The following is a 14,440-nucleotide window of genomic DNA, read 5'->3' on the forward strand; positions in this document are numbered from 1 at the left end:
AATCATGCAAGGGCTTATTTTCCAGTTAGGTCTTATTTTCGGGGAAACACAGTATTACTCTGTTCTCTAAATTATCATCACGGCAGAATAGAAATTCAAAGCTGGCCCCAAGAAAAACATGTAGGCAGCTGCCTTAGGTGACCCTGTTGTGTCCTTCTTGTCCCCTTTTCTACCCGACACCCAACATTTTCTAACTCATGTCCCTATTTTGGGGTAAAGTTGAGCTACCATGATTCATTCAAACCTTTCTTGCCCTCTTTCCTCCCTTACCTAGGGATGAAATTTACCTGTTCCATCACCTAGTCTCTCAAAGCCACCTGTAGAAAGTTAGCTGGATAATGTCTCTGCTTTAAACAACCGATGGCCGGCACTGCCTCTGTTAATTCAATGAACATTTACTGAGCATCTCCTAGGTGCCAAGTATTGTTTCAGGTGTTAGGGACAAAGCAATGAACGAAACAGTCAAAAATCCATCCCTCAATCCAGTGAGGGAAGAGAGAAATAATGAGCAAAAAGTTTACGATGGCCAAGGGTGATAAACGCTCAGAGAAAAATAAAACATGAAGGAAGAACTCACACCAAGATTACAACGTCTCAGTTCAGATTCAGCAAACTCTTTCAAGCACTCAAAAATATTCCCGCCAAATTAATCTAAACTATAGAAACAGAATTTTTAGTCAGATGTAGATAATTATTTGTATATTTTTAAAATCTAAATTGAAAATGTTCTATCCTACCTTAAACAAATGAAATCCCACTGGTATAAAAGACAGTTAAGCAATTTTAGAAAACTGTAGAAACACATTCTTTTCTTAAGTGGCTCTCTGTCCATCCAAACAAGATATATAATACAGGGTGGCTAAAAACATCACTTGTTGAGTAGAAAGCATGACACTTTTTAAGGCTCTTTATAAGGATAGAAAAAATGCAACTCATTACTGTAAGAACAAGAAACGTTAAGTACAAAGCATCTGTACACTTGAGTTACTGAGAAAAGCACCATTGCAGGGAGGGTAAATGACAACATACCATTCCAAAACCAAACAGCTTCCCTTTTTATTAATGTTCAAGAAGTGAACTTTGAATGACATTTCACAAGCAAAACACAAATGAAAACACCGAATTTGTATGTATAGTATCTGTAAACATATACATTATAGGCATTTAATAATCCTAGTCTAAATATGAGAACAATTGGTTCTCTGACCTCAAAACAAATTCAGTGTTGGCATCACTGTTTCTAACTTACAGTGTTTTATATTTACCAGGAAGAGTTATAGACACCCGAGTTCAATATAGTCAGGCATTTCATGTTAAGGTATAAATAGAGTTTTTAAGAAATAAGCTGTATAATAAAATAAGTTTACTTTTAAATTGCAGTTACAGTCATTTTCTTCAGTCAATAAAAATATTCCTTGGTTATAAAGCAGGCTTATTTTGCAAATGTATTTCAGGAAAATAGTTTTAGCAATATTTGAAATACTACACTTTTAAAAAAAAAAAAAAAGGCAGCAAAGCAACAGAATTTAGATTTTAAATAGTATATTGCAAAATAGTTCAACATATTATTTCTAAGCAAAAAATTAGTTCCATTCTGAAGAATGCTTTCAACTTTATAAAGCAAACTGTTCCAGTATTTCTGTTGTAGTTTAAAGTCTAAATAACTACAATTAGAGACAAATCTTTACATATGTAGGACCTAAACTTCAATGCGTATCCATAACACAAATGTTCTGCATTATTATATCACTCTATTATGAAGCTTATTTTGTTAACGTGTTCAACAAGAAAAATAAAAGCACGATACAGTTCTGTAGCTTTATAACAGGATAATTTGCAACAATTGAAAATATAAAAAGAGCAACAACAGCAAACACCAGCTTTATGAATTATAAAACAAAAAAATTGAGAAATCATGAACATTTAAATGAATAACTACTATGTTCTTCCTTATACATCTTAATTTGCACTCTTCTCTTAAGTGTAATTTTTTAAATGTTTTTCATATCCCAGGTAGAAATGATGACAAAATTCTCTACAAAAGTGAAAGTGCATCATCATATTTTAAAAGTGCTTTCTGTGTGTGTGTGTGTGTGTGTGTGTGTGTGTGTGTGATATGTCCAATAAGGAAGTTAAATAAGTATGTGCAAAAACTTCTATTTATGACTTGAATTCATAAACCTAGTCATAGTCTTTTGTAATTCATCCAGATGAGGCAGTCACCAAATCAGAAGAAAAATCCAAGTTTATATACTTTTTATATAGAAGAAAGAGCATGAGCCACAGGTCAGAAGACCCACATTCTGTTCTTAGCTCTGTTAATCAACGTCAGTGAGCCTAGGTAAGAGAAGAGTTGCTTTAGACTTCCACTTCCGTATTTGGCAATGAGAAAGTGTCTAAGTTCAAGAGCACAGCAGGCCCCAGCCAGCGCCAAAATTCTAACATATCTTTAGATGAGGCACTCCTGAAAGGGCAAATACTTTTGCCAAAATACTTTTTTCATTTTACATGAAAAATACACTAGTCACATAGCTACTATTATTGTACTGATTAGCACAGAAAGAAAGAAAAACTCCAACAGTACTTGACAGAAAAAGGTCATGTGAACATCGTATGTTAACCAAAGCTAGTGAAAACCTTCACAATTACGGCAAATGAAAAGTCCAATACCATATGCAAAAATGAAACACAGTAAGCAACATCAGTCAGTAACCTAATAGCACGTTTTTTCCTAAGTCTCAGAAGTTTCATGGGTCTAAAGCTTCAAAAGCTTTTAAAAAGGCTCATTTTAAAATTATCTTAAGGGAACCATGACTCCCATAGCGCACATTGCTAGCTTTTTAAAGGAGTTTCTCTGAATTGTTATGAAGCCAGCTGTATGTTCAAATTTTAAATAATGGCTAAATAAAGTCAACCATTTGCCACAGACTATTTTACACCATATACAAGGTCTAACAATTACGTTCGTGAACTCATCCTAGAAAAAGTGCTATACATGGCATTGCTGAATATCACTATGGTCACCTTCGAGGTTCTTCTCCCCTTGGGAAGCTATGCACTGAGGCCAGCGCCTAGTCCACCCTTCAAAGAAATTGTGGAACTCTTTTTCTGGAATGGCCATCAGAGGTGTTGTGTTACCCTTGATGTCCTGAATGTCATCAAAATGTCTTCCTTTCAATATTTCCTTTATCTTTAGGTAAAGAAAGAAGTCATGGGGGGCCAGAGCAGGTGAGTAGGGAGGGTGTTCCCATGCAGTTGTTTGTTTACTGGCTAAAAACTCCCTCACAGACAGTGCTGTGGGAGCTGGTGCATTGTCGTGATGCAAGAGCCATGAATTGTTGGCGAAAAGTTCAGGTCGTTTTTGTCTAACCTTTTCACGCAGCCTTTTCAACATTTCCAAATAGTAAACTTGGTTAACTGTTTGTCCAGTTGGTACAAATTCATAATGAATAATCCCTCTGATACCAAAAAAGGTTAGCCACATCGTTGCAACAAGTTTGCGAAGTTAATTGTCACACCTTATATATGTACGTACACACACACACACACACACACACACACACACTTCAGAAGTCTAACTCAACAATTCTCATCCACGAGCTTTGACCCATTTATTCCCCGGTAGGTTACTCTGCTGGGTCGAACGAGGACTCCGTGGTTGGGCTTACAGGTGAAATAGCGAGTGTCTCCCACTGCTCCATCGTTTTTCCCCTTGGCGCTTCGAAGCTCCAGTCCAAGCCAGACCCCTGCAGCAAAGTCAGTGGGGCCCACATACCTCACAGTGCCCATCTCACTGGAGCTCGTGAGGAGGACCTGGGACCCCTCGTGCAGCCTCACAGCCCCCTCAGCACCGCCCGGGCTGCTGGTGCTGCTCCAGCTGCGACGCAGAGCAGCTTTTGGTCTGTTCACGGGGAAAAGCAGAAAAACTCTTCAGTGCAAAAGGCACATAAATGCGACTTATCATATTCATGTTCACTGCCAGGTTCTCAGTTCAGTCACAAAGAGAATACTTTATGTTTACAACTTTGATTTTTTTTTTATTCTAAATAGCAATATTAGAATATACTTTTGTTTAACATTTTAAAAGTTTGTCTTTTTTGACTATTTTAATACTACACTCATCTGGATTTAAGATTTATATATATGCATACAGTTGACGCTTGAACAGCGGAGGGGTTAGGGGTGCCAAACCCCCCATGCAGTCGCAAATCCACGTATAAGTTTTGACTCCCCAAAGACTCGAGTTGTCCCTCAGTATCAGTAGGGGATTTGTTCCAGGATCTCCCATGCATATTAAAATCCACAGGTGCTCAAGTCCCCTGTATAAAATGGTGTCGATCAATGCATACAGTCAGCTCTCTGCATCTCTGGACTCCCACCAGGTATTTACTGGGAAAAAAGTCCAGGTGTAAGTCAACCTGCACCGTTGTAACCTATGTTGTTCCAGCATCACCTGTGTGTACAGCAATTGGAAAAACTACATCTATACCTATTTTACTGCTACCACATTTCCCCGAAAATAAGACCTAGCCAGACAATCAACTCTAATGCATCTTTTGGAGCAACAATTAATATAAGACCCGGTCTGACTTTACTATAATATAAGACCAAGTATAATGTAATATAATATAATATAGTATAGTATAGTACAGTACAGTACAATACAATACAATACAATACAATACAATACTGGGTCTTATACTAATTTTTGCTCCAAAAGACGCATTAGAGCTGATTGTCCGGCTAGGTCTTATTTTTGGGGAAACACAGTAACAATATTAATGAAATAAGGCAAAAGGAAAAGAACCTTGCATTTTGGCTGTGGTAAATTAAAATTACCTTTTGTTCACTTTTGAAATAATTCTTTACATAAAAATAATTTTTTAAAACTAATCACTTTGGAAAATATATATATACTTTTATGAATGAACTCCAGTTACACTTAAAAGTTTACCACCATCCCTGCCACTAACAGTAAGAAGGATCTTGGTTGCCTGGCACAGGAGTCCTCTCCTTTGCTCTACAACAAAACATCACTTAGCATGTACTGCTTCCTGGCACCCACCACCAACCCCACCTGGTAACAACGGGACACCCACATGTGGAACTCAGCCAAGGCCCCAAGCCAATACTGCCCCAGAGCTTCCTCCACTGTCACCGGTAAGTAGGAACTTTGCCACAATACAAACATTGCCAGGATCTCATTGCCCTCTGACCTGAGACCTCCCAAAACAGTTACCCACAAACCACCACCAGTGGCACCTTCACCGTCTGTCCACGGCACCTCTCCTCCAAAAGAAACCCTTCTCCCCATCCCCACAGTACAATCAATGCAGAAACTGTTATCAAAACTGCATGGTACACGATAGTGAACAGAATCTGGGTCCTGCTTATTTTCTACTTTACTTCACTTTTTTTATTTTTTAATACACTATATCACACACAATGTCTCCTTTCCTCCCATTAATGACTCTGTAAAAAAAAAAAGAGCACGCTAATTTTGAGGGTAGGAAAACTGAGGTCCAAAGACTTGCCCTGAGCCACATTCACCAAGAAGTGATAGAATTCTAGTTAGAAAATATAATGAAAAAAATATTGTTTACCATGTCAAATCTACAATATGAGGGTAAAGTTAACAACAACAACAAAAAATACTTATTAGAAAAAGTGTAAATCTTTACTGAAGAACACACAAAACACAAAAGAGCTTTATCCCAAAATATATATATATTTATCCCATATATATATATATATGTCAATTCTCCCCAAATTCACCCAAGGGATTTTTGCAACCTGACAGTTACCCTAAATTTCACATAAATAATGACAATATCTATCATTTCCTGAGCATGTACTATGTGCCAAGCACTTCACATACATTATTTCATCTGACCTCCCCCAAACCAGAAGTAGGTATTATTCTCTCCTAACGAGGAATTTGAAGCTCAAAAAAATTAGGCTATCTGTGTAAGGTCAGAGAGACGATAAAGAGGAGAGGTGGAGCACAGATCCCAGGCTTCCCCCACAAAGGCCAGGTTCTTACAACCATAATGGGTATTAGCAATTAAGACAAGTTTGAAAAATAATACAGCAAGGTTTATATTGCCATTTTGTTAAATTATAAAGTTACAATAATTAAAACTAGGTGGCTCTTCCATATGAATGTACTTTTAAATGAAACAGAAAAGACAGCTTAGAAAAATACACATAATTATTTCTTATGGGATAAAAAGTAAAACTCCAAATCAGTGGGAAAGGAGTGAACATTCAATTAGGAATGCTGTAAAAAATAGTTATTGGGGGGGGAATGATTCTTACCACCCCCTATATGTTAAAATAAATTCCAAATAAAGAGTTACATGCATAAATTGATAAAAGAAAGAACTAGCAGAAAAATAAAGCTGAATATTTATCTGATGTCACAGACACACACACACATACACACGTGGAAAGGGAGGGAGATAGACACAGGTACATGTTTTAAAAGTTTGTGATCTACTATTAGTTATATTATTTTTTTATTTATTATGCCATAAAAATGTTTCCAGGGGGCAGCCAGATGACTCAGTTGGTTAGAGTGCAAGCTCTTAACAACAAACAGGGTTGCTGGTTCAATTCCCACATGGGCCAGTGAGCTGCGCTCTCCACAACTAGATTGAAGACAACGAGCTGCCACTGAGCTTCCAGAGGGGCAGCCGGATGGCTCAGTTAGTTAGAGCCCGAGCTCTCAACAACAAGGTTGCCGGTCACCCCTGCAACTAAAGATTGAAAACGGCGGGCGACTGGACTTGGAGCTGAGCTGCGCCCTCCACCACTAGATTGAAGGACAATGACTTGGAGCTGACGGGCCCTGGAGAAACACACTGTTCCCCAATATTCCCCAATTTAAAAAAAAAAGTTTCCATATCACAGCAGTCTTTTAATACATTGCAAAAGTCACACTGAGGAAAACTATTACAGGATAGGGGATGTATTAAGGGGGAAAGCTTTCAAAGGGTATGTAGAGTATGACTTGTCCAACTTTGCTTAAAAGTTCAGATACATGCTTTAGGGGGAAAATATGGAAAAGCATATACCAAAATTTCTAACAGTGATAATCTCATCTAGGTGATAAAATTACAGATGATCTTTATCTGCTGTTAGTATTTTGTAATTTTTCAAATTTTGTACAATCAACTTTCATAATCAAAAGTTTTTAGAGAACGAAACAAGTAATAAATGAATTCTATACCTAAACCAAAAATTAATGGTTTGGATAAAGACCTGACATTCTATTAAGAATGATTTCATTCAAGTTATCCCAAAGCTCTAAAAGCCCAGGGAAGTGAGAAATTTAGAACTGGCCTGCATTTGAGAGCTATGTTTACTCATTAACTGACCACCTGTGAAATAGCACGTCGAGGACTGGGTTCCAGGATTTGTGTATTATCAGTAAAATGTTATAGAAACTGCGACGGAGACTCTGTATGGAGCAGACGGAGCACGAGAGAGGAGGGAATCCATCCTCCCTGAGATCTCTGGCAAGAGCCTTCAGGGAGTGACACTGAGTTCACTTAACAGGTGAGCAGAGGGAAGGGGGAAGCAGACAGAGTCCTGAAACACACTATGTGTACTGTGCGTATTACTTTTTCCGTTTTTATTTTTGGAACAGCACGGAGAGTATAGAGAACTGCTAGTCACTTGTGAGGATACTACCGCAAGAGAGAAGTCAGGAGAGAGACACAACCCAATGATACAGGTCTTCACCTGCAATGCCAATGACTCTGGGCTTCGTTCTGGGTTCAAGATTTCAGAAGCTTTAGGGGACAGGCAGAAAACGCAAACGTATGATGTGAAATGATGGAGCCTGCGGCGAATGGGATTATGTGAGTTCTACCACGAGACATTCGAATTTCAGCCAACCAAACAAACCTTGTTAATAGGCTGGATTCCACAGACAGGACGCAATGAAGACTTTTAAGCGGACACACTGTAATGACACAGACAGGAGCTGAAATAAGCTGGTAACAAGGGGAAGAGGCGTAGCGACAGACGTGACAGATCACAGGCTGGATGAGGACAGTGTGAGAGATGAAACCTTGCGCCCACCAGCTTGTTGCGACGCCCTGTTTCAATCTCAAGCTCCCCTTTCTTCATTGCGCATCCGGTGTATATAGAATGCTGAAGACAGAAGAAATGCTTCCAACCCCCTTTCCATCCTTTTTTCCTCTGAAATGTACTCATCTCAAGAAACGATCTAGAAACACAAATCCTGTTCTCTCACACAGATGGTATGGGAGGCTGCCCCATCCCCTGGCCTTGGTTCTGTTTCACTCACGTGGGACAAACACATCTTTGCCTCAAGTCCTTTGAGTTTCTTACCAGGAATTTCCATCATCTCTGACTATGTTTTCCATGTTTCTTCTGGAAGTGTAATTTATTTCCAGATGAATAAATAAGAAAATGGTGCCGTGTCTGGGAAATCTTCGTAAACTTATTTTCTCAACCTATGTTCTTCAGAATACATCATGCTTCCAGGTTAGTAACAGCACAATGTACAATCAACTCTGTCCCCTCAGCTGGCTGTCACCCAATCACTCTAATGTCTCTCTCACCACTAAGATGGGGATACGTCTCCTAGGACCAGCCATCACCTAAAGTCTTCCTTTGTTCCTCACAACACTAATCACCACACATTTTGGTCACATATTCTATAAATAAAAATAATTGAGTATATATCTTCAAACATATGTTTATTTCTTTGTTTTAAGCAGGTACGAGTATCAATCTGTACAAGTCTCAGTAAGCCTCATTCATTTTTATTTTCATAGAAAACAAACAGAAGTACTGATGTTTTCTTCTCAATGTCAACAAATCACCTGTGCACACCCAGACCTGCTGTATAATTCCCGTGACTCAGGGTTTTTTTCCTCTTCCCTGTTTCTCTGTACCATGTTCTTCCACTCACCAACATCTCGACACTGATTTTGATCCCCCCTTCCGAATCCTTTACATCCTGGTTGCCTTTCTTTAGTAATTTCTTCCATTCTGCCTGAGACCTCCAATATCTTCAATAAACTGGAGCATATGTTACTGCCCTTAAACTCTTTCATCTACTCAAGTGAGGAGATCAACTTCAAAATTCTCACAATCGGAGAAGGCTTTTAAGGAAGGGGGGAAGAAAACACCACACCTACCCACCGTGCTAAAACTGTACCTGACAGTGCCTTTGGATGAGTCCGTGCTCTTAAGTGATATTTCAGATCTTTGTGAAGCCTCCCAATAACTCCACACCAGGTTATGACAGGAACACTTGCCTGCTGCTCAGCTGATGGTCAAGTTCTAGTGCCTGGGCTCTAACTTCTAGTGGCTTCTAGGGTCCCACTACTTAAGCACGCATGTGCACTACCCTACTCAGCTGGTTTTACACTGTTTGTAGATTCCTTGGAATGATTTATATTAAAAAAAAAGAACTCCTTAACCCAACCAGTCCATAAGAGCCTCACATTCCTCTAGAAGTGACAGAAAACTATTAGGGGTGTAAAGTGGGTGTGGGGAAAAATAAATGTAAATGAAAAAGAGAAAAGGACTCTCCACAGAGAAACAAAGCAAAAAAAAGAAGCATTTTGAACAGTATATTCTACAAGACGAAGTGGGAGTATTTTTTTTTAAATAATAGTAAGATTATATTATGCAAATAGGCCTGACATTTAAGTATTGCTGAGCACATTGAATCAAATATCTGACTAATTAAGTAAACACTTTAAAATCAATCTGCTTTATTCAATAATAACACAAAGTGTAAATTCCTCCAACTTCTATTAACAGTACTAAACTTCTTTGAAAACATATGCAGTATACTGCTTTAGTCACTGGTGACATTTTTAATTGCGCTCCCAAAGAAGGGAGGAAGAACTCTTCTCAATACACTCATCACACCTTTTCTCCTTAAGTGTTAAAATTCTACCAAGCAATGTAAAAGGTACAAAATTTCACTTTTCTTCCTTCATAGAATCCTGTCATGTTCCCCTTGAAAGGTGTTTTTCTAAATCTTCTTAATACTCACTTGGCAAAAGCATTTCTTCTGTTAATCTCTTTTTGAGAAGAAGCAGAAGTTGTACTGAAGCTTCTCCTAAAACCTAAATACGAAAGTTAAGGTCAGAAGAGGAAAAGTAAATCACCAATTTGCATTCCTTATTAAGTTATCTTTTATCATTTCTTCTATACATGTTCATTAAATCTAACGTTTCTTTGGAAATAGAAAATAAAGTAAGAACATATAGAATATAAAAGTAGTTCAGATTTCTGGACAAATTTTGATCTTACCTTTCTCACAAACAATGCACACATATGAATAAGTTAAGATCATGACATTACTATTGGAAGTTTTATTATAAAATTTCTTGAAAATCATATGAACCTGAATTACACATTGATAAAGCTGAATCTTTTTACTCTCAAATATTATAATCTTGATAAATCATATGAAAGAAGAAAAATGATTTAGAAAACACTATAACTAAATATATCCAATTTATAAAATATTGAGTAATAAATTTCAGAACTTAAGATTCTTGTCATCCTCAAATGACAGAGCAATTTTTGTTGTTGTTTAATTTCACAGAAAGGTAGAATTCCTTAAAAATGTTTTTAAAAAGAAGGGATTTCCAGTTCTGGCAGTTAATGGCCGACTAGATGTGCTGAATGAATCTCTTGACAAGCGAGTATAATTTAAAACAACTATAATTTTTTTTAAATGTTGAGCTGACACAAAAGGCACAACTTCAGAGAGGCCGAAACCAAAAAAGAAACCAAGCACTAACGCAATCTACCATCTTGCACCACGGGATGCCACTGAATTTGGAGAACTTGGGCTTCTGCCTCACTGGCGGTGCAGGAGACAGGGAAGGACAGAAAGCCTGCGGCCTGCCAAGATGTGGATTCTAACAAGACTACTGGTTGAAGTGAGGATCCCACACAGCTCGCCCTCAATGTAAGGTTAAATGAGAAACAAAATGAAACACCATTTGGACAAAAACAAAGGAAAGTGCTTTGGGTCAATGTTAATGCTCAAAAGAAGGCAAAATTGTCTCCCCTCAAAATTTGTGATTATAAGCGAATTTCATTTTATCTGTGTTATATTAAAAAAAAATTGCACAGAATATAAATTAAAGTAGTCCCAGGTTGGCAGTGCCTCCAGACAACTGGTCGAAGTAAACATAATCTTTTCTGGAGGTATAAACCCAGGCCTCAAAAATTCCCATACATTAAATTCTGAGTAAAATTATCACCTCACAATAATAAACTACAAAACTTACAAAGATAAAAAGCACCATAAGTTAGGCTCAACAGAAACAGATGGTAGAATCAGACTCACAAACACTTCAAATATTGGATTATTTAACATAAAATAAAAGATAACATTTAAAATGTTTAAAGACATAAAAGAAAAACTTGAAAATATGGGGAAAGAATAAGTGACAATAAGTAACAACCAAACAGCTTTGCAGAAAGAAAAAAAAAATGAAAATTTCATAACTAAAAATTTTGTGGTGAGATTAAGCAGGAGAATAAACATAGCTGAAGAAAGAATCAGGAAATGAAAAGACAGATCTGAAGATATCCAGAATGCTGTCCAGTGAGACAAAATTGTGAAAAATATGAAAGAGGCAAGGGAAAGTGAGAAAGTCTACCATACAATTCATCAGAGTTTCAGAAATAAAAAATAAAGAGAATGAAAGAGAAAACATTTTAAGTAAGCATATGAAGAAGAATTTTTACAGAAATGATCAAAGATACGAATTCCCAGATCCAAGAAGACTCATAATGCCAAACAGATGAATAATCTCCATCTACACACATCATAGTGAAACTGTACAACACAAAGAAAATAGAGACTTTTAGAAGCAGTAAAAAATAAAATTAAATTAAAATTTAAAAAGTAAATCATCTACAACAATATAGATTAGACGGACATATAGCTGACTTCCCCCTCCCCCCCAAAAAAAAAAGGACAGAAGATAGAAAACAGTAGAATTATTCTGTCAATGTGCAGGGAGAAAATATCCTTCCAACTAAAATTTTCACCAATTTTTAGTTTTACCCAGTAAGACTATCATTAGAAAAGACAAACAAAAACTGAGAGACTTTGCTACCAACCGACCCTTTAAAAGGGATTTTAAAGAATATACATGAGGTAGAAATAAAATGATCCCAAGTGGAAGTTTTGAGGATTAATGACTAGATATTGGTAAGTATGTGAGCAAACCAAAAAAATATTGGTTATAAAAAAATGGAATTACTTTCACAGAAGAAATATATATATATTGGTTATATAATATAAAAACCATTATAATAATGTGAAATTTGTGGGGGAAATAAAATAGAAACTGAATAACTTGTTTTCTAAAATTTTTCTATTATTTTTGGAAAGAGTAAATATAATAACTAACTTCAGACTTTGCTAAGTATGTATGTCCAAGTATTTATAGTAATTACTAAGAAACAAATTCCCAGGTAAAACTTTTATACACACAGAGAATAGAATGGAAAGAAGAGAGGTAAGAATATAACCAGAACGAAGTCAAGAAAGAAAAACATTTAAATATAAAAAAGTGAAAAAGTAGAAAACAAATAAAATAGCATAAATAAATCCAAATATATTAGTAATTAAAATAAATGGAATAAGTGAAACTCTAACTCAAGTTATAAGACAAAGACTATCAGACCATATATTTTCTTTTTTTAAAAAAGAAGTAAAACCCAACTATATTCTATTTAGAAAATATTCCAAAAACATAAAAACAAAGAAAGGTTACAAGGCAGTGGATAGGAAAAGATATGTTAGGCAAATGGTTAACAAAAAAAAGCTGACATAAGATAAAAAGAATTATTATAAAAGCAGTATCATTATATTAACATCAAGAAGTGATGTAGTGTAGGTATAAATCTAATAAAACGTAAAAAATCTGTATAAGGAAAACTATAAAATGCTGATGAAAGAAATCAAAGATCTAAATAAATGAAGAGGTATTCCATGTTTATGGATAGGAAGACTCAATATTAAGAGATCAGTTCTTTCCAATTTGACCTATATATACAATGTAATACCAATCAAAATCCCAGCAAATTATTTTGTGGACATCAACAAACTGATTGTAAAGTTTATATGGAAAAGCAAAAGGCCCAGAAAAACCAACAAAATAATGAAGGAGAAGGTCAAAGTCAGAGGACCGACACTACTAAACTTGAAGAATTACTATAAAGCTACAGTAATCAAAACAGTGAGGTGTTAGAGAAAATAAACAAATAGATCAATGGAAGAGAATAGAAAGCCCAAAAATAGACCCACATAAATAGTCAACTGGTCTTTGACAAAAGAGCAAAGACGATTCAATGGAGAAAGGACAGTCTTTTAAATACATAGTGATGGACAACTAGACATTCACATGCCAAAAAACATAAATCTATAGACACAGACCTTACCCCTTACACAAAAATTGGCTCAATGAATCATAGATCTACATGTAAAACGCAAAACTATAAACTCCTACAAGATACCACATAAGAAAATCAGGGTAATCTTGGGTTTGTCAACACCAGAAAACACAATCCATGCAAGAAAAAATTGATAATGGATTAATTAAAATTAAAAACTTCTGCTCTGTGAAAGAATGAAAAGACAAGCCACAGACTGAGAGAAAATATTTGTAAAACGTATACTGAGAAAGACCTAGTATCCAAAATATACAAAGACTTCTTAAAGCTCAACAATAAGAAAACAATTTAAAAATGGACAAAAGAACTGAATGGACAACTCACCAAAGAAGATGTACAGATGGCAAATAGGCATGTGAAAAGACCCTCATCACCTGTTATGGGCTGAATTGCGTCATTCCCCCCATCCCCGCCAAAAAATCATACCTCCACATACACTCACATTGCGAGATACTGGGGGCTGAAATCTTTGCCCTCAGTATCTCACAACGTCAATGTATGTGGAGATAGTAATGAAGTGGTAGTTAAGGAAAGATGAGGCCATATGGTGGGCTCTAATCCGATATGACAAGTGTCTTTATAAGAAGAGATTAGGACACAGACACAAACAGAGGAAAAGACCACGTGAAGACACGAGAGGAAGACAGCCATCTATAAGGCAAGGAGACAGCCCCTAGAAGAAACAACCTTGCCGACCCCTCAGTCTTGGACTTCCAGCCTCCAGAATTGAGAAAATAAATTTCTGTTATTTGAGCCACCCCATCTGTGGTAGTTTGTTATGCTAGCCCCAGCAAACTATGTCAACATCATATGTCAACATCATATGTCATTAGGGTATTTCAGATTATAATAATATGAGATACTACTATACACCTATTTAGAATGGCAAAAATCCATAGGTCATAAAGTTGACCTCAACAAATATTTAAAGATTGGTAGTATACAAATCACTCTTTCACCAATG

At 36.5% G+C, this 14,440-nt stretch overlaps 1 protein-coding gene across 4 annotated transcripts in view; it reads right to left on the reverse strand.

Annotated features, from left to right (window-relative positions):
- Positions 1–1,031: 1,031 nt before the first annotated feature.
- The window catches only part of CLIP4 (CAP-Gly domain containing linker protein family member 4), an 81,104-nt gene continuing 67,695 nt past the window's right edge, over positions 1,032–14,440 (reverse strand). For all 4 annotated transcript variants that reach the window (XM_081068077.1, XM_081068076.1, XM_081068074.1 and 1 more), the window contains exons 15-16: positions 10,046–10,118; positions 1,032–3,901 (exon numbers count right to left, since the gene is read on the reverse strand). In XM_081068077.1, coding sequence (XP_080924203.1) covers positions 3,580–3,901; positions 10,046–10,118 — 395 coding nt within the window. In that variant the 3' untranslated portion in view covers positions 1,032–3,579. The remainder of the gene's footprint in view (positions 3,902–10,045; positions 10,119–14,440) is intronic.

Source organism: Rhinolophus hipposideros (genome assembly GCF_964194185.1).
Source record: "Rhinolophus hipposideros genome assembly, chromosome: 12".
NCBI lineage: Eukaryota > Metazoa > Chordata > Mammalia > Chiroptera > Rhinolophidae > Rhinolophus > Rhinolophus hipposideros.